A 24,611-nucleotide genomic window follows, 5' to 3' on the forward strand; every position below is an offset into this window, starting at 1 on the left:
GATCAGTGCTTTGGTGGGGGAAAGATGGGAGAAGCTGGGAATGGCACTTTGGGGTGGTGAAGAGAGGCAAGTGCCAGTGTTAGTTGAGAGGGAGTGGGAAGGGAAAGTGTCAGCATGAACGAGAGAGTGGAAGAAGACTGCCAGCTTAACTGGGTTGGAGAGGGGGTGTAGTGCCAGTGCAAAATGGGAGTGTTGTAAGAGTTGAGAATATCTCCATGAAAGAGTAGGGAGTTGGACAGAACATCATGAACTGAGTCCAGAGGGGGTAGAGTGCTTTGATGATTTGGGGCATTTGATGTGGGGGTGGGTGGTTAAAAGTGGGAGAATTACTGTTGCGGGAACTTTAAAGTCACTTTGTTTTTTTTTATTTGTTTAAAAATCTATCAATTTTTGAAGTATAGAAGTAGTTTAAAATAACCAGAAAGCACCACTAATTTTATGCCTTCAACATTTGGATTTTTCCTTTAAGCTTTCATGTATATTTGTTTGTTACTCCTCTAATTCATTGAAGGAATATTCTGTATACTTACCACTTAAGTTACAAAGCCCGTGTAACTACTTATTTTCACGTGTTAGGACTGTTCTTGAGTTGTCAGCTTTTTGAGCTGTGTCTGGTTTATGTAAGCTGTTGCTAGTTTTTTAGGTTAGCATTTATGGTTTCATACTTCAGCTTATCCTGGAGTGTCCCTTTCATCTAATTGCTTAGGTACAAAGGAAAGGTTCCATGTTTATAATTCAGTCACAATGACTTTTATGGTTAAGTATCAGTTAAAGTAGACTGTTAAAAATGAGTTTTTGCAAACCATTGCTGAAAATGTTGACGATCATTTGTTTATTTTTAACATTGTGGTGATAGTATAATTATAGAAAATAGCTTATTGTATATGTTACATTACTTATTAAAATATACACAAGGGCATAGCCATGGAAATAAATCTGTAAGAGAAGGTCGCTAAGAATTTTAATAGAGTTTATGTTACATCGCTTATTAAAATACAGGAGAAGCACATGTAGAAGTAACCCTAGTGCACCTTCCCGTGGCGCAACTAAAATTTCACAGTTATAGTTACTTAACTGCGCTTGTATCTGGGACTTATATGTTACCAGTACAAATCCAGAAACACATAGTGGTAGATTTTCAACTTGCTGCCCGGGCATAAAACTGGCGTTGTGGATCAGCTGCCCATTATATAAATTGTTGGTTTTCATTTCCAATGATTTCAATGGAAAGGAAAATCGGGTGGTTTCTATGTCACAGGATCTTTTATGTCCACCTGAACAGGCAAACGTTTAAAGCCTTATCTGAAAGACTGCAGCTCTAACAATTTAGCACTCCCTCAGTACTGCACTGAAGTGTCACCTTGGATATGTGCTCAAGGCCTGCAGTGAGATTTAAACCTCTCACTTGGAGGCGAGCTTGCTGTTACCAAGTCAAGCCAGCTCTGCCTTTTTACAATGACTTTTGTGAGTATACAGCCTTTTTACAATATCTTTTCATGTGTGTTGACAATTTTTGTTCTCATGCGACATTAGAAACTAGTGCTAAGAAATGGAACACTTAGCTACGCACACCCAGGAGTACACTTTTGTCCACTACCTGGGCAGTAATCTGGCAAGGTGGATTGCCTATCCTTTACAGAACCTGTCTGATTTTCATTACATTAATTTTAACAGAATGAAAATTAGGCCGGTTCTATAAAGGGTGTGCGATTTTCTGAGTAAGAGTGTCAATTTAGTACCAATATTGCCAAATTAGGGGCAGTTCTGTGCTGTTGGCTTATGTTTATTAGGATCTAAATTGAGACTGTTAAACTCATTTCATTAAGACCCCTACAGCCAGAAGGCAGAGGTGGAGAAATTCAGTATTGCCTCGTTTGGGGCGCTAACTTTTGAAAGCTGGGAAACTTAGTGCCAGGCGCTAATGATTCCAAGCTTTTGCAAAATTTAGTGTTTGTGCTCCAGGAAGGAAGTGGAGCGCTAACTCAAGTGCTCCACTTCCTTCCTGGAGCGCTAAAGGATGCAGGCGGGGCGATAGTGGTGCAGCGCTGCACAATGTCCCGAGGCTCCTTCCCTCACTAAAAGGGAAGGGCTATCGCTGCAAGCTCTGCATTGGGACCAGTTAGCTGGTCCCCGACGTCACCCGCAATCCAGCCCGATCAGCCCCATACACTCCAGCAGATTGCCGGGCTGATCGATTGTGGCCCAGGAGCAATCGAAAAAAATCACTTGAAGCGTTGTTAAAATTTTTCTCCAACCCACACCAACATCCCCTTTTATTTGTGCCTCCGAAGCTCCCGGCCTCCCAAACAACGCCTCCTGCAGCTGTCGGTGTTGTCGCCCAGCGATGCTGCCGGGTGCGGAACCAAAGTTCAAGTCCGTGGCGCTACCGGGGCGATGCGCACGGCAATGATGTCACGATCTCCGGGCGCAGGAGATCGTGGCACAAAGTGTTACTGCTGCCGCAAACCTCACAACCAAGTTAGCGGGTGTCGTTCATCTCGCCATGCCCAGCCGGTAAGTCATTAGCGCCCTGTTATCTCCCCCCCCCCGCCCCAGGCGATAATGGGAGGCGCTAACCAACCGAATTTCTCCCCCAGAGACTTCATACCATCAATATGGGCTGGATTTGAACCCAAGTCCCAGAAGTGAAAGCCTAGTGCACCACCCCAGTTCCTTATATGTTCTATGTTTCCGGACATATGCACACCCTATCTCACTGTTAAAATTTAGATCACTGTACAAACTGTAGCATCATAAGTGATAAGAACCTATCAATGTAAAAAAAAAAAAAAGTATTAGTGATAACCTCGTATTAATCTTAAACTCTGTATTAATATAGTTGGTAAGTCCTGTATGTATACACATTTTTGTTTTCATATTTTTTCTTTCCCACCTGGTAGCAGCTGCTTGCAGTGTGTTACCTGTGCTTTTATTGGGTACATGTTTAATAAAACGTGTTATTTCTATTATATTTCCTTTATCACTCTTTTCCTTTTTTTTCTGCTACCACTTTGATCTTCATCTATTTTTCTGTTTGACCTCACAGTATGACAAGGTGGGTATAAATACCACTTCACTGTGATTTTATACTTTGGGGTTTTTTGTTAAATCAGTGGCAGTCAGTCTCTATTCATACTGTGAATGCTTTATTTTATTGAAACCCAAAGGGATTCAAAGTGGATATTAGGAAGCATTTTATGACATTCTCAACTAGACCAGAAAGTAGAACGAGTTGAGTTGATAGTACTAAAAATCTTTAGCCATTATCCTGATTTAAGGAGCTTTCAAATCATGTTCAGTTGCCGTGGCACTTCTCTATTATGTTTGCTGGGCCAGTTTTGATTTAAATACGCTTGGAGCGGTGAGCATACTCCAGTTGGCGGAAGAGTACTCAACTTAGTACTGGCTTTCAGCTAAATTGTCTCTCCTCATTTCCGTTGTGTACAGTAAGTATAAAATCTTATAGAAAGTGAATGTGACACTAATTTAATAGCAGGCAAAGCGGTTTCTGATGTGGTTTGTCCTTTTTTAATGAATTTATTTTGCCAGTAAACTAAGAAGGCATAGGTAGAAACAGCATGTCAGTTGTATTTACTTAGTTAATAAAATGCAAGCAGACCTGTGGACTGTAATTTATATCTTTCTCATGGTGCTGACCATAACTGAATCATCATTCAAGAGCTATCAGGTAACCCAACTCAGGATTAACTCAAATTATATCCTAAGGATCTATGCCATCCACCCAGATAGACTCCATAAAATGTCATATTTAACATCTGTAGCAGTATTGTTTCAGTCCTAGAAATCATTTTAAGCTTTTTACTCTTGTTTTTGGATCTCAAGTTTTACTTTTATTTTATTTATAGCCTTGACAAGAAATTTCGTTTTATTCTAGCCTTTTGTTCCCATAATTTAGTCATATTTTTGTTTCGGTCATGTAGTAATGCTCCAATCATATGGATGTATGGATGCTTAATAATTGCCTCTGGTATTTTAGCAGTAGCGCTAAGCCATTTTAAATGGATTTATGCCCCAGACAAAGTAGCAAAGACATGCATTTCAGACAAATGCATTAAGCTTTTGTTTGCTTGTTTCCCAGAGCACAATCTCAAGGCCAGTCATTTTAGTCAATGACTATCTTCCTTCTCATTTTAGTTTACTAACAGAAAACTCTGTTGGTAGGTAGCTAACATTCAAAAAAGTAGCTGGCGACTGCCTATTTTTATAGATTGGGGTGGGAGGGGGAAGAGGAACATGGAAGCATACAAGCAGAGTTTAAACTATGTTATCGATGGGCTTAGAATATTCTTTCAAGAGCTGTAAACTGACCAGTTCTATGTGTGCTGTTATATTTGATAATATTGATATCATAGTTTTAAATTTATGTAATCTTACAAATGTGTGCTTTCATCCCTATTCTAATGCAGTCCTGTATTTAATTTATGTATTAAGCTTTTTTTTTTTAGCACTAAGATTGTTTTATTTCACATTGATGGAATTCTGGGATTATTCTTTGATCAGAAATAAAATTAATCTTTTTAATTATCAGACCAGGTTTCTCATATTTTAGCTTTAAGCAGTTTTTTGAAAGATAAATACATTAATATATTGCCACTTTTGTTTTGTAGGCTGTGGAGACTCTGAAAATGTTTGAGAAGAAGGATAGCAGGGTTAAGAGTGCAGCTGCAACAAATCTCTCTTTCCTTTACTTTTTGGTAAGTGTTGAAGAATATTGAAATATGTTAGAATTATGGCATATTCTAATTAGGCACAGTACACATGCGTGTCAGATTTGAAATGTTTTTTCCACGGTTCATATGATACTGAAACATTTATGCATGGTTCTTGCAATTCCACATTTACGAGCCAGTGTATTATAGTTTTTTAATTCACTGACCAAATAAAATCACAGTGGACCAGTCAGTGTTATTTTATTAAAACTATTTTATGCTCCCAGTTGGCTCCCCTATTGGCTCAGTGACTAAATGCACCACCTGGTATTGTACTGATCCACATAGACAAGGAAGATCCCAAATTCAATTCTTGATGTATTTATAAATTTTTAATGTTTTTCTATAAAAACAAAACAAAACTGAAGATTCAGATATTACAAAATGGAACACACCTTCCCAACTGAAGAGGTTGGTAATGAGTCCAGAATCTTTTTATTTATATTTTTCCACCTTCAGGCTTTCAGCGTTGCCTTCCCCAACATCATTGAGCAAAGAGAGTGGAATAATCTGCGTCTTGCAGGAAGTATACTTGTGTTGGGAGGAATTGGTGTCTCATGTTAAGCCTAGCCAAGAGCTAGTGGGAGTAGCTCAGTGTAGGGTACTGCGTGTAAATAGCTGAAAAGCCTTAATTTAACTTTGAGCACTTTGGTTGGAAATCTAATAAATAAAGCTTTGAATTGGCATGATCTGTAATTAGCAAGTTTCGCACCTGCATTTATTTTGCTATTGTGACTAGTGCTAAATTTTACTTTTTTATGAATGTCCTATGTTTGAAACAATGCTGCGGTGAATCTCCTGTAATTGAAGCGGGGAAGAAAATACAAAAAGTTGGCTATGCAAAGCGGGATTCATTTTCATTGGATTTGTGCAGGAAAATGATTTTGGACTTGCAGACCGATACGCAGATCTCGCTATGAATGCTGATCGATATAATCCAGCAGCACTGACAAATAAAGGAAACTGTGTTTTTGCACGTGGTGACTATGAGAAAGCAGCTGAGTTTTATAAGGAAGCCCTGCGAAATGATTCTTCTTTTACCGAGGCGCTCTATAACTTGGGTGAGTTGTAATTTAATTTATATTTCACTTACTCTGAATGGGAAACCTTATGACTTCTCAGTATTCATCCTTTAATATTTTAGTACCATTCTTATGGCAAGAATGCCTGACCTTTAGTTTACTCAGTGAACATTATGTATTTAGAATTGTTCTGTGATTTCATGCATCCAGAGCTTATTTTTTTCTGCTGATCACATGCCCATCTGCTTAATTCGTTCAAATCTTTTTGCATCTTATTTATCTTCCTCATATTTTGTCACCTGGGCATATAGCTTAGTATACATTAGAGCAAATTTTAAAATATTGTGAAAAGCAAAAATTGTTGAAAGAATGCAAAATATACTCTCCTCCAAGCCATTTATGAATAATGTGAATAACAAGGGACCCAGGACAGACCAATGCAGATCTGTCCCCATTGACCCCAGATGAAACTTTTTTCATTTATCATCTTCTACTCCCTATTATCAAATAGCTTCTGAAAATCCAAGTTATAATGTATCTACTGATAGCCCTCATCCATTAGTTTCGTTACCTCCTCAAAGAATTCCAGCTGGGCAGTAAAGCATGACCCATTGCTTCTAAATCAACTACCTCAATGGCTTCTGCACTCTCTAGATGAGAATTTATTTTATTCCATAGAATGACCTCATGCATTTTTCCTACTACAGATGTTAGTCTAGTTGGTTGGTAATTTGCAGGTTCACATTTCAGTTCCTTTTTGACTATCGGGATATTTACCATCCTCCAGTCGTTCTGTAACTTCACTGTTTATGAAGCTCCTAAAATATTTGCCAGAGTTCCTCTTAATTCTCTGATTAATTTTCTTGAAGTTTTGAGACTGTGTTCCATCTGACCTAGGCACACTATAGACATGTAATTATTTGAGTTTCTCCATGACACGTGTTTTATTGATGTTTATTTGTGTTTGAGATTCTTAAGCCAAAATGACTGGATCTAGAATCTGATCACAGTGTTCATTTGTAAATGTGAATAAGTATCAGTAAGTCTGTCATTAATGTGGAGGCTCCTTTACCTTGCATGTCATTTTTTCCTATCAACTGTCACCATTAGGAATGCATAACATGGACCTGGTGAAAATCCTATTTCAACTGTATGCACCAGCAATCAGGTCATATTGCACTTTTTAAATAAAAAAACAAATTGGGTCCTGTCTATATCAAAACAAGTGTTAAACCACAGATATACTACATAAGAATATAAATGTCAACAAATTTAGATGTTAGAAAATTGGGCAACACAGAAATGCTGACACACAAATGCACAGAGTGATAGGATGCAAGTTTGCTCCCACAGTTTCCTCTGGTAATAAAGTACCAAGCCATCTGGGAAGTGAAGGGCTGATACTTCTGCATGGTCGCAGGCGGAAAATCAGAGAGCCAGTCTTGCAGACTTCTCAATCGTCCATAGTCGCTGACTATAATGGTTATAACATGATAATGTAATTTTGAGGATAGCCCTCGATTTTTTTTCCTCCCTTTTCACCAACTGGGTCGTCTCCTGTGTCATAGCCCATCCTTCCCTAATAGGAAGGGAAGGTGACTTGCTCTCAGACTTCCACTCGTGCAGCTGTGAATGATCTCTAGGAGGTGTCTGTAAGTGACCCATGCATCATTCTCTCTCTCTCTGCAGAAAATCACATGCTGTTTGCTCTGCACCTTTCAAAAATGATGCAGTTAAGATTAGGAACTTTATGGTGAGAGGGCATACAGGCACAAATCATCATCACAAGATAGGTTCAGATCATTTGCTCTCATTCTTCATGAAGACTAATATTACTGCAATATCTCACCATTCCATGGTACCATGCAATAGTGCTCCAACACACTTTGCCATTTCGCTACTGCTTTACATTCTTGTACTTTTTAAATTCAGGTCTTACTTACAAAAAGTTGAATAGACTGGAGGAGGCTTTGGATTGTTTCTTGAAGCTCCATGCAATCATGAGGAACAGTGCTCAAGTTATGCACCAGATTGCAAGTCTGTATCCTTTCCAAAACTTTGAGACTGTAGATATTTCATTTGAACAGCTATAGAATTTTTACTAAGTGATGTTTGCATTAATATTTTGGAAAAACCTTGTAACTTTCCTGATGGCTTAGTGGGTAAACGCATTGCCTACTGTAGTAAGAAAGAACTTGCATTTACATAGTGCCTTTCATGACCTCAGGATGTCTCAAAGCACTTTACAGCCAATTAAGTGCTTTTTGAAGTGTAGTCACTGTTGTAATGTAGGGAAATGCAGCAGTTAACATGTGCACAGCAAGGTCCCACAAACAGCAATGAGATAATGACTAGATAATCTGTTGGAACTATGTTTTACCTTGTCCAGAACAGTAGAACCAGAGGTCAAGGCCTGCGTTGAAGAGGGGTAAATTCAAAATGAATCTGCGGAAACATTGGCCTCGATATTAAATGTCCACCCCCCCCCCCCCATGACGGGCGGGGGAGGGGAGGTTAAACCCTTTAAAAAGGAACACGTACGTGCCCATTGCTGTTTTTATGGTGGCGGGTTGCGAGGCATGTGAATGCTCCATCTTGGAGGGGTGAGAAACTTCATTATCATATTTAAATCAGGCTCCCACAATTGGGAGCCTGATTTAAATTTAACTGCTGCCTGCTAGGTTGCCAGGGCTCAGGAAACCCAGCAGCAAAAGGGAGGTGGGAGCTGCCAGCTCCAGAAGGTTCGTGCTTTTTATGCGAACCTGGGATTACATGGGACGGTGCTCGTTTTACTTCCTGACTCTTGACCAATCAGGAAACCGAGGCGATTGCTGATTTGCCCACAACTCATTTAAAATAATTTAGCAGCCAGAAATGCTATTCTATTAATAAATTATGATCATTGCAATAGCATTTAATACACAAACCAAGATTATCATATACAAACCTATAATTACAGTCTTACAGTCCTATCAAAATTGTTTCTCCTCTGTTAGAGTAACTAACTTTTGATTAATTTAAATAATCTAAAATCAAGAGTGTAAATTTCTGATAACATAAGGAAATCATGAAAGGAAATTAAATCCTATCTAAATAGAAGTTGGGAATTAAACCGAAACTACAAAAGGCTTTTGGGAAGCAAAGATGGTGACACAAAAAGACCCTGTTTTCAAACTCAAACAAATGAAAGTTTCTTTCAAAGTTTGTAACCGCTCAGACATGAACCAGTGCCTTATTGTTATGGGCTGTAGCATAAACTAATACAATTTTCTCATCCACCCTCCCCTTATGCTGTGCAACAGGCCTGTTTGCACCAGACGTAAATATTTTCAGGGTAATTAATGTGCAGTAGGTGGGCAATTAGCCCAACTTTTCACCAGCTCGTTGATTTGAATGGGTAGGTGAAACGTGCAGCGAAGCTGATGCGCAGTCGGAACTTGACATCACAAGATCGAAATTTAGTGCATGCGCTTCCCAAACTTGTCAATTTCAAAGGCAGCATGATGTCATATGCTGCCATACTGACAGCAAATTCAGGGCCATGATGTATGGTAAATGTAGCATGCTTGGGAGGAACAGGTGACTGAACATATAGGCCGCCATTTCGCCGACCAAGGCAGGTCCAGGGCGGTCAGTGTCGCGGTCCTACTGCAGCCCGCACTCTCCAAGTGATTTTATATTAATAGAGCTTGTTAAGCCCGCCCTGCGAGGTTCCCGGCCAATTAAAAGGAAGCGGGTCTGATGACGTCATTTAATGATGCGTCATCAGCCAGTTTCTTTAAAGGGACCATGTCCAAATTGATTTTGACAGTTCTGCTGTCAGTGTTCCACAGCATTGAGGTGCTGTAAACACTGACAAGCACTGCACAAAGGTGGACGGCTGCACCCAAGCTGTCCCGTGACTCCTTCCATATGCTTATGGAGGGAGTCACAGCACGCAGGGAAGTTCTCTTCCCTTCCCATGGGCAGAAGAGACCTCCCCAGGAGATCAATGCAGCCTGGTTGCACATTGCATAGGAGGTCACAAGCAGGGATGTCGTCAGGAGGACCAGGCTGCAGTGGCACAAGCCTTTCAGTGATCTCAGTAGATCACAAAACATTACTGTCAAGCCAAACTCAACCTCATCCTGCTGTGCCACTCATCACATCCACATCACTCTGCCTTCCTTACCCTACTCCTGCACATCTTTACTCACACCAACTTACTTTGCACCTCCACCCATCCCTCTCCAACTACATTATCACTTCCCCATTTCACTAGCCACCCCTCACCCTCATCCTACTGCAAGCATACCAACTAACAACTCACAAAGGTAGGCACTTGAGTGGTTTAGCCAATGTTAATGGCACTGGATAGAGAGTTGGCTCAAAACACTTGCAAGCTGCAGAAAGCTTAATATGTCTTCCAAATGCAGTAACCAACAGTTTCTGAGCATTGAAAGTGAACAGCTGTAACATGGGATCTTTTATACAACTTTGGCAGCTGTCAGGTTATGAGATAATTCAATGCTGAATCCACTCACGACATGCTGAGCTGACGTGTTCCCCGAGCAGTGGGTAACCCATGGGGGAGCACGTAGAATTGAAATGTAGACTTAAAATAACAGTTAATTGGATGTTAACAACCCATTTAATGGTGTGAATTGCCTCCCCCGCCGTTTGGTGTCGGGTCCGTTCAGCGCTGACAGACCCAACACCAAGCGTGGGAGACTCACGTGGAGGCAGGTTGAGCGGGTTCCCTACCCGCTGTCAATCTTTGCTATTTTGACAGCTGACCCGCCTCCGAACTCGCCCTCTGAGTGCCGGCAAAATTCAGCCTATGATTGGCAAAGCTGTGTGGTGTGTACTGGAGAGATGTCTTCCAAACAAGACTCTTATACAAGAAGCTGCTGTTCCAGGGCACAAGAGAAGGACCAGATCACATTCCTTTGCTGCAACTTACAAGCTGCAATTTGCCTGCATAGGGAAGGCTAAGAGTCCACATTCTTTTAATGGAACTGAAGTGAACTGAATTGTAGACTACTACAACCAATTATCAGTGTGGATAAATAGAAATATTTTTACTTCCTGACTTCAAGACATGGTGGTCCACCTTAGGACTTGGATCCTGCCCCTAAAAATAATTTTAATGCCCATTCATATACTCATGGAAGCACCTTAATGTCTGATCATAATCAGATATTTGTTGTATATTTGCCACCTAAAATGACATCCAATCTTCAGTCTTTTGACCATGGTGTTAACCAGTGTCTGAAGTGCCACTATGAGGAAGTTATTGAATAAACATTTCACAGAAGAGGCTACTTGCTGCAGTTTTGGAAAAGCCCCCACAATGAAACATGAAGCTGCTCACATCTGGGATCAGGTGAACGTGATATTTCATTGGAACATAGGAATTGCTGGGATGGGAAAAGACCAAGGTCCATCAAGTTCACCCTCCACCATCCTGATAGTCACATGATTGAATTGAGTTGTTGACTAATCATGGCAATCTATTTCTATTAATTAGTCTGCAACAGATGAGACATGAGGCAAGGAAATCCCCCCCCCCCCCACCCCCCGCAGCAGTGGAAAGCTTTGGTAAAAGTTGTCCAAAGTCACCTTTTCCTTCCAAGCATGCTACACTTACTATATGTCATGATTCAAGTTACTCATATGTTATGTCCCAAAATATTATTTTCTGAAAGAAATCTATCGAATTTGAATGAATCTACACTATCTGCTTCCACCTTCTCCCTAGGGATCCTGTTCCATAGACTTACCACTCGCTCACTGAAATAAGGTTTTCGCAGATTGGTTTTGAATGTACCCCCCTTCAAGCACAGGCCATGTCCTCTGGTTCTAGTGTTCTGGACAAGGTGAAACAGCTTATCATGGTCTACATTATCTAGTCCCTTTGGAATCCTAAAGAGTAATTACATCACCTCTCAACCTCTTGCTTGCATAAGCTTTGATCTGAAGCTGACGAGTTGGGTGCTCCTGACTTTTTTGGCTTGCAGAAAGATGGTGACAAAGAGGAGCTCCTCAAACTTCCCTTGTAGGGAAGTGTTTGGTATGAAAGAAGAAGCTAAGCTTTTTAGAAGATAACCTTAGCAATAGAGAGGTGAGAGTTCCATTTGAGTTCAGAGGAGATCAAGAATGTTAACATGAAGAAGGAACTAGGGTGGGACCATGTCCTAGAGAGTTCAGAAACAGTGCAGCACAAAGATAAAAGTGTGAAACTAGGACTAAAAAACATTTTTCCCATTTCCCATGCTTCTACTTTTATCCTGTCCCCAAACCTACTGTGATTGATACTAAATAACAACAGAGAATGCTGGAAAAACTCAGCAGGTCAGGCAACATCCGTGGAGAGAAATTTGAGTTGACGTTTCGGGTTGAAACCCTTCTTCAAAACTGGAAAGAAAATAAAAAGATCGAAGGCAAAGCTGCGATCGAACAAAAGAAGAAAAGGAGACAATAAAAGGTATAAGAAGCCTTCCATCCCATCAGCCTCCACATTTGCTAGATCATCTGCCATTTTTGTCATTCCAACACAAAAGGTAGGTTTTAAAGGAAAAGAGGGAGCTGAAGAGCTGGAGGGGTTTAGAGAGGGAATTCCAGAGTTTGGGTCTTGGTGGCTGAAAGCATAGCAGGTTGGGGCAGGTGGTGGAAAGTATAGCGAGGAGAGGAGGCTTCAGTAAGGGGAAAGGTGTTGCCACCCATGAGGCACCCTTGTCTTTTCTCCTCACTGGTGCTGACTGACTTGCTGAATGTTTCCAGCATTTTCTGGTATTTTTAGATTTCTAGTATTTGCCATTTTTTGCTTTTTTCTCATTGATTATTTGCTTGATGTGGTTGTCCATTCTCAGTTGCTACCTGGTGCCACTTCTATGCATTAATGCATTTCATTATTATTTTCTTGTCTTAATTACGATGACAGCTTAAAGATTATTTTATTGCAGCATCCAGATTTTTGCCCATGAATGCTACATTATATTGGAATTTAACCCTGCTACTGTATTATTTAGTCATCTCAAAGTGACAATAATATCAATCTTCTATACTGAAAGGGTTGCAACAGGATATACTGTATATCCACATGTGACGGTAGAACTTGTCACTTTGAAAGAAAAACTGATCCTTGACTCATTGTTCAAGATATGAAATGTTGGAAGATCTAACTCAAGCCATTGAGTGGCTCATGCAGTTGATTAGCGTGGCCCCTACCGACCCACAGGCACTTGCTAAATTAGGGGACCTGTACGACAATGAGGGAGACAAGTCCCAGGCCTTCCAGTACTATTATGAGGTAATTAACCAGGAGTGGAAAAACAGAAACTAGTCGGTTTGGTGCCTGTTTATAGTTACTAAACCAGTGGTGTCAGTGAATGATCAAGTTAAAAGTGTGGGCCCCAAAATTGCTCAGGTATGTGATACTGGAAGTTATGCCAAGATCGTGGCCAGCAGTGCCCTCTAGCACTGACCCCGCCAGAGTATGCAGCATCAGGGCTAGGGCACCTAACTATTATAAGCCTGGCAAACACCTATGCCACTATGGATGCTCACCAGCCCACACAGGCTTCGGTGCCTGTTGCCATCTGGGGAGTGACCTGTTCTCCCACCCGCCCACCTTGAGAAATTATTTTTCTGCTCCCTTGCAAGGGGGCTGATAAAAATATTAAATATTGATCTTTTCACAAAAGTGGCCTGGACCCCACTGGTAGGGCATACATGTGCCCTTCATGAGACTAGTTTGCCTCATCTCACTGGGTATACTGATGTCCACACTTGCCAGGTCCCACTGAGGAAGCAGGAACTCTCAGCGTAGAGGGTCTACACTCCTGTCCCTGGCCCCTTCTGGTGCCGAAGACCATGTTCGAGGCTGGCCGAGGTTCTGCCCCAAACAGAGCCCCCGCTCTCCCCCAGAAATTACCACTATAGACCAGGAGCCAGCACAGTCTGTTTTGAAGGCATTCTACTTTACTTCCACTAGTGATTTAGCGAGACTACATCAGAAGGCCCTTTTCTAGTCATCGGCCTAGAAATTGGGTTGGGGCGCCAAAGTCGCCTGAGCGCAGGATTTAGCGCAGCGTTCGAGGCTTTAGCGATTGTCAGATAATTCAGTTTCATTGCCCCTAGAGGGAGACGGGGCGAGGCTCCAGGCGCTCCGCGTCCCTCTTAGGGCGCTGAAACTGAATATCGCAGCGCAACGTGCCGCAGCGCCACACACTGCGGCACGGCACGCTGAGGTACTGCAGGCCTTCCTCCCATTGTTAAGGGGGAGGGGCCTGCAACAGCGCGATCCCCGCTCGCGAGTGCCGGCAAACGAGCCCGGCACCAAGGAGAAGTGCCGGGCTCTCGGGAAACAGCCGGCAATGCTGCGGGGGGGGGTCAGGAGGCCGGGGACGGAGGTGCTGGCAGGCGGCCACCCCACACCTCCACCTTAACTTGCGCTGCTGCCGGCACAGCAAGGCCCCGTGAACCGGGTGCGAGTAGCAAACGGCGCAACTGCGGCGTTCGCTACCAAATATCGCGAACGGGGCGCTAATGGGGCGCTGCGCACACCGATGACGTCATCGGTGGCGGCGCAGCGCAACAGGTTAACGCCACCATTATCGCCCCAACTCAATATTGTGGGTGGCGCAGCAGCCACTGACTACCTCTTTAGGCGCTAACAGGTGGCACTACTCACCCAATTTCTCCCTCATCGTGTTTTAGACAAATTTTATGTATCACTTTAAGTAATGTCATTATTAACTTTGCAACAGAAAATGGTGAATTTTTTTCTATGTTTGTATGTCATAATATCTTCTGTGCAGGTTTAACTGCAGGCGGCCAGGCATCCCGGGTCTCGGGATTCCTGGTAGCTGCAGCGAGGTGAACACAGCCTCAGGGAGCAATCCTTGTGGGCCGGGAAGAGCAGGAGTGCTTCCTCCCAGCCCCCAAGCTCACCCACCAGCCTGCTTAATGAAGACCTTTTGGGGAAAAATGTTCATTCTGTACAGTACATTATTTTGGTAAATAAATAGTGCGGTTTTAAAGGTATAACTACCTGCATTCATGAAATTTAAGTTTGTGTCCCTGAGAGAATTAAACAAAAATCCTGGTGGTGAAGCAAATTGGATATCCTTAAAATAAACATGTAATGCTGAATGTGACTAAACCCTTGCTTTGTTTACTGTTATTTTTGTCAGTCATTTAGGTATTTCCCATCGAACATTGAGGGCATTGAATGGCTTGGAGCCTACTACATTGACACACAGTTCTGTGAAAAAGCTATTCAGTACTTTGAAAGGGCAGCCCTTATCCAGTAAGTAATATTTTACATAGGATAGACAGCACAGAAATAGGCCATTCCGCCCAACCAGTCCTTGCCGCCGTTTAGGCTCCACTCGAGCCTGCTCCCGTCTTTCCTCATCTAACTCTATCAGCATAACCCTCTATTGCCTTCTCCCTCATATGCTTATCTAACCTCCCCTTAAATGCATCTATACTAATCGCTTCAACCACTCCCTGTGGTAGCGAGTTCCACATTCTCACCACTCTCTGGGTAAAGAAGTTTCTTCTGAATTCCCTATTTGATTCCTTGGCGACTATCTTATATTGATGGCCTCTAGTTTTGCTCTTCCCTGCAAGTGGAAACACTCTGGCCGGAATTTTGCCGGTGCTCAGGGGGCGGATTTGGAGGCGGAACATCTGGCAAAATCGCAAAGATTGACAGCGGGTCGGAAACCCGCTGGCAAGCCGCCTCCAATCAATCTTCCCAAGTGCCAGGTCCCCGATTTGCGCGTGGACCCGACACCTAGCGACGGGAAGAGGATTATAGTCACTTAACTGCTTGTTAACAGATTGTTAACAGGCAGTTCACAGGCTTTTTGCAATTTTGAGAGTTCTACTGCCGGCTTCCTGACATCCGGACACCACACCAGGTAAGTGTGGCATGCTGTGGGTCTACTGTAATGTTTCTGCATTGATGACAGCTGCAGAAGTGGTGTGAAGGATCCAATGGTGCACTGGTGAGTTTCAGAGGTAAGATAATGTTGGGAAAATCATTTTTAATGCATTTACACTTTCCTGTAGGTAACCAGTTTTGATTTGTATGTGTAGTCCCACCTCATTGGGAGAACCTCTCTCACCAGTGACAGATCACTTCTGTAACCTCACCTGCAACTGCCATCTGTTCTAGCCTAAGGAGGGAGTCATGGAGAGCCTGGGTGCAAGAGCTCACCTTTGTACAGTGATTGTCAGTGTTTGCAGCACCTCAATGCTGTCAAACACTGAGAAATCAGCTGTCAAAACAAAATGTGCGTGGTCCCTTTAATAAACTGGCAGATGATGCGTCATCAACTGACATCATCTGACACTGGCTTCCTCTTAATTGACCGGCAAGACCGTAGGACGAGCTTAACAAGGCCAATTGACACAAAATTGCGACTGATGTCGTTGGGGGCGGGACTGGAACCCGGAAGGCAGCTGTCATGCACCCAAGCCACCTCAAATAGAAAAATCTGTATCTACTCTATCAAAACCTTTCATAATTTTAAAGACCTCTATTAGGCCCTCAGCCTTCTCTTTTCAAGAGAAAAGAGACCCAGCCTGTTCATCCTTTCCTGATGGGTATACCCTTGCATTTCTGGTATCATCCTTGTAAATCTTCTCTGCACCCTCTCCAGTGCCTTTATATCCTTTTTATAATATGGCGACCAGAATTGTACGCAGTACTCCAAGTGTGGTCTAGCCAAAGTTTGATACAAGTTTAGCATAACTTCACTACTTTTCAATTCTATCCCTCTAGAAATAAACCCTAGTGGTTGGTTTGCTTTTTTGATGGTCGCTAATTTTAGTGATTTGTGTATTTGTACTCCCTTTGCTCTTCTACCCCATTTAGATTCATATTTTCCAAGCAATATGTGACCTCCCTATTTTTCTTACCAAAATGTAATACCTTTTAATGTAATAGTTTTGTCTTTGACGTCCTGTGTTGTATTTTGTATCAGCAAGAGGTGATCTGCTGCCTTCTCTGAGTATCACTAATGGCTTTCAAAAGGGATTTTTTACACCCATCTAAGTAGGGTAATGAGGCCTAGATTTAACATCTTAGCTGAAAAACAGCACCTCTGACAATACAGCACGTCCCCAGAACTACACTGAAATGTCAGTCTAAATTATGAGCTCAAGTCCTGGAGTGGGTCTTGAATCCACAACCTTTTGACTCAGAAACAGGAGTGTTACCACTGTGCCAAACTGGCAATCATTGTTTAGATGCTGGAGCCAAGGCTGATCCTCTCCCCAACTGACACTCACACATATACACTTAATGGAGAGCCAGAGAATGAGAACCCTGAGTGTTTTTACAATTATTTTTCCTTCCTAGCTTGGAGACACTGGCCTTTCTGATTATATTTACTTGCTGAGCCATCAGAAGAGTTATTCAATAACTTAAATTTGAAAATCTGACAAGCTTTTTTTTAGTATGAACATGCTGTGTTAAGAATTTTTATTAATGGAAGACTTTAATGGCATTACAGGAAACTTTGTGATATCCGGCACCGACTGGACCGAGCTGTTGCCGTCCCATCAAAACTGCTGGACAAACCAGCGCTAATGTTAAAACATACGGAAGCTTTTGAGCTCCGTATCTAGCAACAAACCCTGTTGCTTAGCAACAGCTTCTAAACAGTCGGCCGTAACTTGCAAGCGTCTCTGTAGCTAAGCAACAGCTTTAGCTAGACCTTGTAGAGCCTGACTAGTGAAAAAAAAGCAACGAAAAGAAAAAAAACTTACTGAACCGACTCCTGAATTTTGCCGGTGGATCGAGCATTCCGGACAGTTAACCTCCGGATAAACCAAAGTTTCCTGTACTGTGCAACTCTCACTTTGCTAGGTTCAAACATGCAGTTCAGGAGTTCCTATAAAGAGCCTAGAATCACACATTTTAGTTAGATGGCAACTCTTTGATGATATTGAGCAGGGATTCCCACAAACGAATCAGAAATCCATGTTTTATTTTTAAAACTGTCCCAACAGAGATTTGCCTTTTAGAAACTTGCCAGAAATTTCCATTTATTCATTTACTGCTGAAATTCTGATTTATTTGTTTTGCTTTTCAACAATTGTTAATCATTATAGTGATGCACACAGTGTCAAAGAGGGTTAGGAAAGTGTTCATGTATGTGCCTCCCATGCAGTGTGCTCTCAATCTCAGTCAGGAAATTGGGTGAGGTATCAAGCAAAGCACTTAAACCATTGGGAGAGAGGGAAAGTCAGATGGTACGTCTTCTCTCCTCTCCCCTGCCTTTTGCATACCTCCAAACAGGAAGATGAAAAGCAACAGTGTCGGAGGCCTGGGAAATGGCCTCTGTGCTCTTGTATAAGGAGACTTAAACTGGAGGGGGGAAAGAAAGTACACTAAATTTAAGAAATAAAGTGTGGAAAAAATACTTAAAACTCTGAACAGGAAATGGTTATAATTGAAAACTTTGCAAAAGTAATTAATGTTTCTTCTCAACCATTTCTGCAAACACCAGATGGTATGAATGATAATGCTTTATGAATGTATTTTCAATGCAGACCTACTCAAGTGAAATGGCAATTAATGGTGGCGAGCTGTTATAGAAGAAGCGGTAAGTTAAGAATCAGATTTTTGTTTATATTGCCCGATCCAAAACCTTTCGATCTCAAAATACATTAGATACCTGAAACAAAAATGCCAGTGAGAGTTTAAAAGAAATGTTAGAAATAATTTTTAATTTCTGAATTAACTTGTCATACTGAATAGTAAAATTTACAGGGAATCATGTAATACTTGGGGATTGAATGATGTAATACAGAGGGGGAGCTTGACAGACTGTGCGCATAATAGTGAGTTTCACCATTTATAATTTATAAATTTAGTTGAGATTTCTGAAGCAAACTTGGTTAATAACTATATTTGTCCTGATGTTAATTCATCTCCCTGGTTAGAGACCAGACATATTCCTGTAAAGAGAGGAAAAATTAGATAGAGAGTTTCCACCAGGCTGCTCTTGCCTGCCTCCTGTTGTGGATGCACAAGAGGTCAGAATTGAAGGAACGCAGAGTTCTTGGAGGGCTGGAGGAGGTTACAGAGATAGGGCGGGGCAAGGCCATGGAGGGCTTTGAACACAAAGATGGAACTTTTAAATTTGAGGTGGTGTGGGACAGTATTTGACATTTTATTCTGTGCAATATTTTAGATATATGGTTTTAACCTGACACATGTTTTTGTGTTAATTTTAAGAAAGTGTTAATTCCTACATTTATAAAGTTTTCTGTTACTAAAATAGTCATTATATTATGGTTAACTTTGTTAATACAGGTAACTACCAAAAAGCGTTGGAAACATACAAAGACATTCACCGGAAATTCCCCGAAAATGTTGAATGTAAGCAATGTTCTCAAAATAAACAGTAGATAATGGTCATAGAATCTGGTTTTCATATTGGCATGTCTTAACTGTGTTTAAAAACTTGTGCGAATGCTTGTCAGATTTCCTATTGGAGGTTTTACTGTGCCTAATTTTATAGTGCAAATTTTTTTGTAGCTATAGCTTAATAAATATGAACACATAAATTGTACATTTGATTCCTAGTTTCAGTTAGCTTCCAGCAAACCCATGTAAATTGTTTTAATGTAGAGTAAAACTGCATTTGGGGATGATTTTTGCATAAATCTGGCAGGTGATTGGCAGCGCGTCCGTAAGACCCGCCTGATAACTTCAGTGTGCGCCTGATCCATTTTCGTAGTCGGGCCTCATTTTAATATCAACAGCAAGCTGTCACCGCTGAACAAACGCTTATAGGCAGCTCATTGATTGGTGGGTGGGGGGGGAGGCGCGGAAATACAGCTGATCCTTTGTGGAGCTGAGCCAGGGGAGGCAACTGGGGAGTTGTTATGCAGGGATGTTTGTGGGCCAGAAGGGCATTCATGCTCCTTCTGGCAATAATTAGCAAAGCTGTTATTTCCTTTTTTTGGAGCAGCCTGCTGCAGTCCCTTAAAGCACCGGTGGTTTTGGCCACTCAATGTGTTACATCGTTATATTATTACATCGTTAAATGGAACTACTTGTTACATCGTTATATGGAACTACTTTGGTTAGTGTATTTATATTGCTATGTGGCACACTGTGAAAGGCAGTGCGCAGTGCAAGGTCGGACATCTTGTATCACTCCGCACCATGCGGCAGCAACATCATAAAAGCAAGAATACAATGAATGAAAGTCGTAAACTAAATGAGTTAAAAGTGTCTGTATTACATAGTAATAAGAACACAAAGAGACACAACATGGTGGCAGCGGTATAAGTGTGCCATACGAACTTGTGCCATACGAACTACGAATAAGACAAAAAGTGAATATATGAGCTGATTGAGAGTGCCGGTGTCTGCGGTGATTGAGCGTGAATTGTACGGGCAACTAAGATGGCGGCTACTGCTGCACTGACTGCGCAAATGCAACCCCTCATGAACTGGGAAGCCAACGATATAGTAGAGGCATTCCGCAAGTTCAAACAGAAATGTGACCTTACATTCAAAAGCTTCCTGAAGGGTACTGCCAAAGAGGAAAAGGTTAATTACATTCTGTTGTGGACAGGAGAAAAAGGTCTAGATTTGTATAATAGCTGGAGTTTGACTGAAGAGGAAAAGGAAAACCCTGCGACAATCTTTGAGAAATTCAGCAACCATCTAGAGCCTAAATCCAATCACCGCATACACAGATACAAATTCCAGAGTCTAAGACAGGAACCCGGTGAAACAGCTGACAATTTCCTGACAAGGCTGAGAAATGAAGCCAGCAAGTGTGCATTTAAGGAAATGGAGGAAAGGCTTGTGGACCAGCTGATATGGGGGTCAGCGCATGCAGAGGTACAAAAAGCCCTGATAGGGAAAGAAAAGCTCGAAATAACAGAGGCTATAGATACTGCGAGAGCTCATGAAGCCATGAAGCAGCAAATGAGAACGCTGATTTCTCAAATGGCTGACATGCGGACGGCTTCTGAGACGGACAACAGAGTGGATACAGTGAGAGAAAAGTACAACACACAAAGACATGCACATGACAATGGGAGAAACATGTGCAAGACCGCACGATTATACAGACAGGAGGAAATGTCCAGCATATGGAACAAGCTGCAATGCATGTGGCAAACTAAACCACTGGGAAAAGAGGTGTAGAACGAAGAAAGAAGGAACATACACCAAAAACAAAGGCGGACAGCAGAACCAGAGAAAGAAACACAATATCCATGCCATGGATGAACAAGATGATGATGATTATGGTCATGACAATACACTAAACATCGAAACCATAAAGGTACAGCTTCACAAGATGTCTAGAGCGGAAAATGCTCCGAAGAGAGAATTGCACACCATCATCCAAATCGAAAAGAGGGTCAAAGGTCAGCCCACAACCATCAACTTAAAGTTGAAGCTGGACACAGGGGCTCAGAGCAACATTCTCCCATTGAGACTGTACCAGCAGATCTTTCCCGAAAACTTGAGAGAAGATGGCTACCCGAAAAATGGTTGTTTAAAGGCAAGTAATGTCACACTGACAGCATACGGGGGGAGTGAGATTAAACAACTCGGAGCAACCTTTGTCAAAGGGACACATAAAAGAAAGAACATCAACTGCATGTTCTATGTCACCGACACTGAGGGGCCAGCGATCCTGGGATTAAACAGCTGTGAGAAGTTGAGATTGATCTCAGTGAATCACGAGCTGATGGAAACGTCACTGAGGATAGACAGCAACACCCCACTGGAGAATCGCCCACAAATCAAGAGTAAAAAAGACTTGATAGACATGTATCCGGAATGTTTCGATGATACAGTGGGATGTTTCAGAGATTTCCAATACCACATCATCACCATCGATCCAGAGGTAAAGCCCGTTATCCATGCTCCACGAAAAGTACCCGTCGAGCTGAAGACAAAGCTTGAAAGAGAGCTAAATGAGATGGAAGAAAAGGGAGTGATCGTAAAGGTCACTGAACCCACAGACTGGGTAAACTCAATTGTGGTACGAGAAAAGCTAAACGGGCGTCTCAGAATATGTTTGGACCCCAAAGATCTAAACCAGGTGATAAAGAGGGACCACTATCCCACCCCAACGCTAGAGGAGATTACGCCATCACTGGCAGGAGCCAAGGTTTTCTCAAAACTAGATGCCAGAAATGGATATTGGAACATGAAGTTGGATGAGGAATCAACAACACTGACAACATTCAACACACCATTTGGGCGTTACAAATTGCTGCGGCTACCATTCGGGTTAAAGGTCAGTCAAGACATCTTTCAACAGAAAGTAGACGAGACATACAGAGGTTGTGGAGGAGCTATAGGAATAGCTGATGATATCCAGATCTATGGAGCAGATGAAAGAGACCATGATATGCACCTACATGAGGCCATGGAGCATACCAGGAAGGCTGGCATCAAGTTAAATGCCGATAAGTGCATAGTTAAAGTCAAGGAATGCCAATTCTTCGGTATGATTTACACACCAGAGGGAGTCAAGCCAAGTCCTGAGAAGATTGCGGCTATTGCTGAAATGAAACCACCCAAAGATAAGAAAGAGCTGAGGAGTTATCTCGGCTTGGTCCAATACATGAGTTCTTTCATCCCAAACATGTCGGAACATACAACAAATCTCAGAGAGCTAATGAAAGAAGACGCCGAATACCAGTGGTCTGAATCACATGAAAGGAATTTCAAACAGCTTAAAGAACTGTTGTGCAAAGAAACAAGTCTGTCATTTTATGACAGAAGAAAACCAGTCACTCTACAAGTAGACGCTTCTACCAGAGGACTAGGGGCAGCTCTTGTGCAGGAAGGAAAGCCAATAGCTTTCGCATCAAAGGCCTTGACGTCAGCCGAGACGAGATACGCCAACATAGAAAGAGAACTATTAGCAGTAGTGTATGGATGCGAGAAATTCCATACATACCTGTATGGAAGGCAGTTTACAATAGAGAGTGACCATCGTCCACTAGAACAGATCTACAAAAAGAATCTGTGCAAAGCACATACAAGACTGCAAAGACTACTTCTAAGGCTCCAAAGCTACGACTTCACGCTTAAATATAAGCCAGGAAAGGAAATGGTGCTAGCAGATGTGTTGTCTCGATTGTCACCATATGAGAAACACAAGGTGGAGGGTCTAACAGTAAAAATCCACCACCTAGTGAGTGTTACCCCTACAAAGCTCAGTCAAATCAGAGATGAGACTAGCAAAGATGAGGAATTGCAACTACTCACACAACAAGTGATACAGGGGTGGCCGGAGAGAATCTAGCAGGTACAGGCAACAATTCGTCAATACTGGATGATTAGAGACGACATCGCAATAGAAGACGGTATTCTCCTTGCTGGATCGAGGATCATCGTGCCAAAGATGATGCAGACAGAACTTCTCCATCTAATACATGAAGGCCACATGGGAATGGAGAAATGCAAGCTGAGAGCCAGGTCAGCTGTATACTGGATAGGCATGTACAAAAATATTGAACAGATGGTTTCTGCATGTGGTATATGCCAGAAATATAGAAATGCACAACAGAAAGAGGAGATGATACCTAGTGAAATACCGTCAAGACCATGGCACACTGTTGGGGCAGATCTCTTCATGTGCAATCAAGAATGGTATCTCATAGTGGCAGATTACTATTCCAAGTTTCCTTTTGTGAGAAGGATGAAAGATCTGAGAGCCACAACTACCACCAGAATTGCAAAGAGCTTATTTGCTGAACAAAGAATCCCGGAAAAGGTAATCTGTGACAATGGAACCCAGTTCACATCGAGTGAATTCAGAGCTCTGGCAGAAAAGTATGGGTTCAAAATAGTAACCTCATCCCCACATTTCCCAAGGGGACATGGGTTCATCGAAAGACAGATCCAGACTGTCAAGAGAACTCTCATCAAAAGCAGTGAGATGGGGGAAGACCAAGACCTTGCCCTCCTATCACTCAGATCAATACCACTGAAAGCAGACATGAAATCACCTGCGGAATTGCTGAATGGGAGGAAGTTTAAGACTACCCTACCAGCAAAAATACATCCTCCCCAGGACCAGGAGGATTTCAGACAGAAGCTGGCAGAAGCACAAGTCGTAGGGAGCAAACATTACGACAAACATGCAAAGATGCTACCAGAATTGCTGAATGGGCAATCAGTGCATGTGCAAGACCCGGTGTTGAAAACCTGGAATCCAGCCAAGGTCATTGGAAAAGCTGATACTCCAAGATCCTACTTCATAGAGACCGAACTTGGTAACCAATACAGACGGAACAGACTCCACATCAGACCTTCACCTGAACTGGTTAAGCAGCAGACAACATCAGCAACATTGACAACACCAGCTACCGCAAGCAGTACAATACCAGAAACAAGCGCCACAAATCAAACAACCACAAGCATGCACACTCCAACTCCAAGTGCGACAGCAACAACAACAACAAGAGCGGAACACACCAAAACACCGCAGAGAGGAGTGGTCACCACCAAATCCACAAGATGGAGGGACAACATCCAACCACCTGAGCGATATTGCGAATAAGAAAAGAAAACTCACGATTCTTTGTATTTGATAATAATAGTTTAGATATAATGGCCTCGAAATTCGGTTGTTAGCGCCGGCGATTAGCGCCTAATGAGTCCGAAATGTGGGGCGTTACCCAATGTTCGGGCGGGCGCAATGAAGATAGCGACACCTCCCATATTGACTATACATTTAACGCCTGCGCTAACTGTTAGCACGCGCCCGCGTGCGCAGTCAGATCATGACGTCATTTCAGTGTGCAACGCCTTTTAGGCGCCCCTGACCGGATATTCGGTGGCGCCCGGAACCTTTCCGCCTAGTGC

The 24,611-nt window shown here is 42.3% G+C and overlaps 1 protein-coding gene across 1 annotated transcript in view; it reads left to right on the forward strand.

Moving 5' to 3' along the window:
• ift88 (intraflagellar transport 88 homolog) overlaps window positions 1-24,611 on the forward strand; it is a 180,338-nt gene that overhangs the window by 127,284 nt on the left and 28,443 nt on the right. Inside the window, 7 exon segments of the mRNA XM_085999163.1 lie at window positions 4,629-4,715; window positions 5,605-5,791; window positions 7,685-7,793; window positions 12,893-13,043; window positions 14,929-15,044; window positions 18,305-18,357; window positions 19,071-19,136. Coding sequence (XP_085855289.1) covers window positions 4,629-4,715; window positions 5,605-5,791; window positions 7,685-7,793; window positions 12,893-13,043; window positions 14,929-15,044; window positions 18,305-18,357; window positions 19,071-19,136 — 769 coding nt within the window.

This window comes from Somniosus microcephalus, chromosome 10, assembly GCF_052327205.1.
Source record: "Somniosus microcephalus isolate GS21.2 chromosome 10, FLI_Smic_1.0, whole genome shotgun sequence".
Classification (NCBI taxonomy): domain Eukaryota; kingdom Metazoa; phylum Chordata; class Chondrichthyes; order Squaliformes; family Somniosidae; genus Somniosus; species Somniosus microcephalus.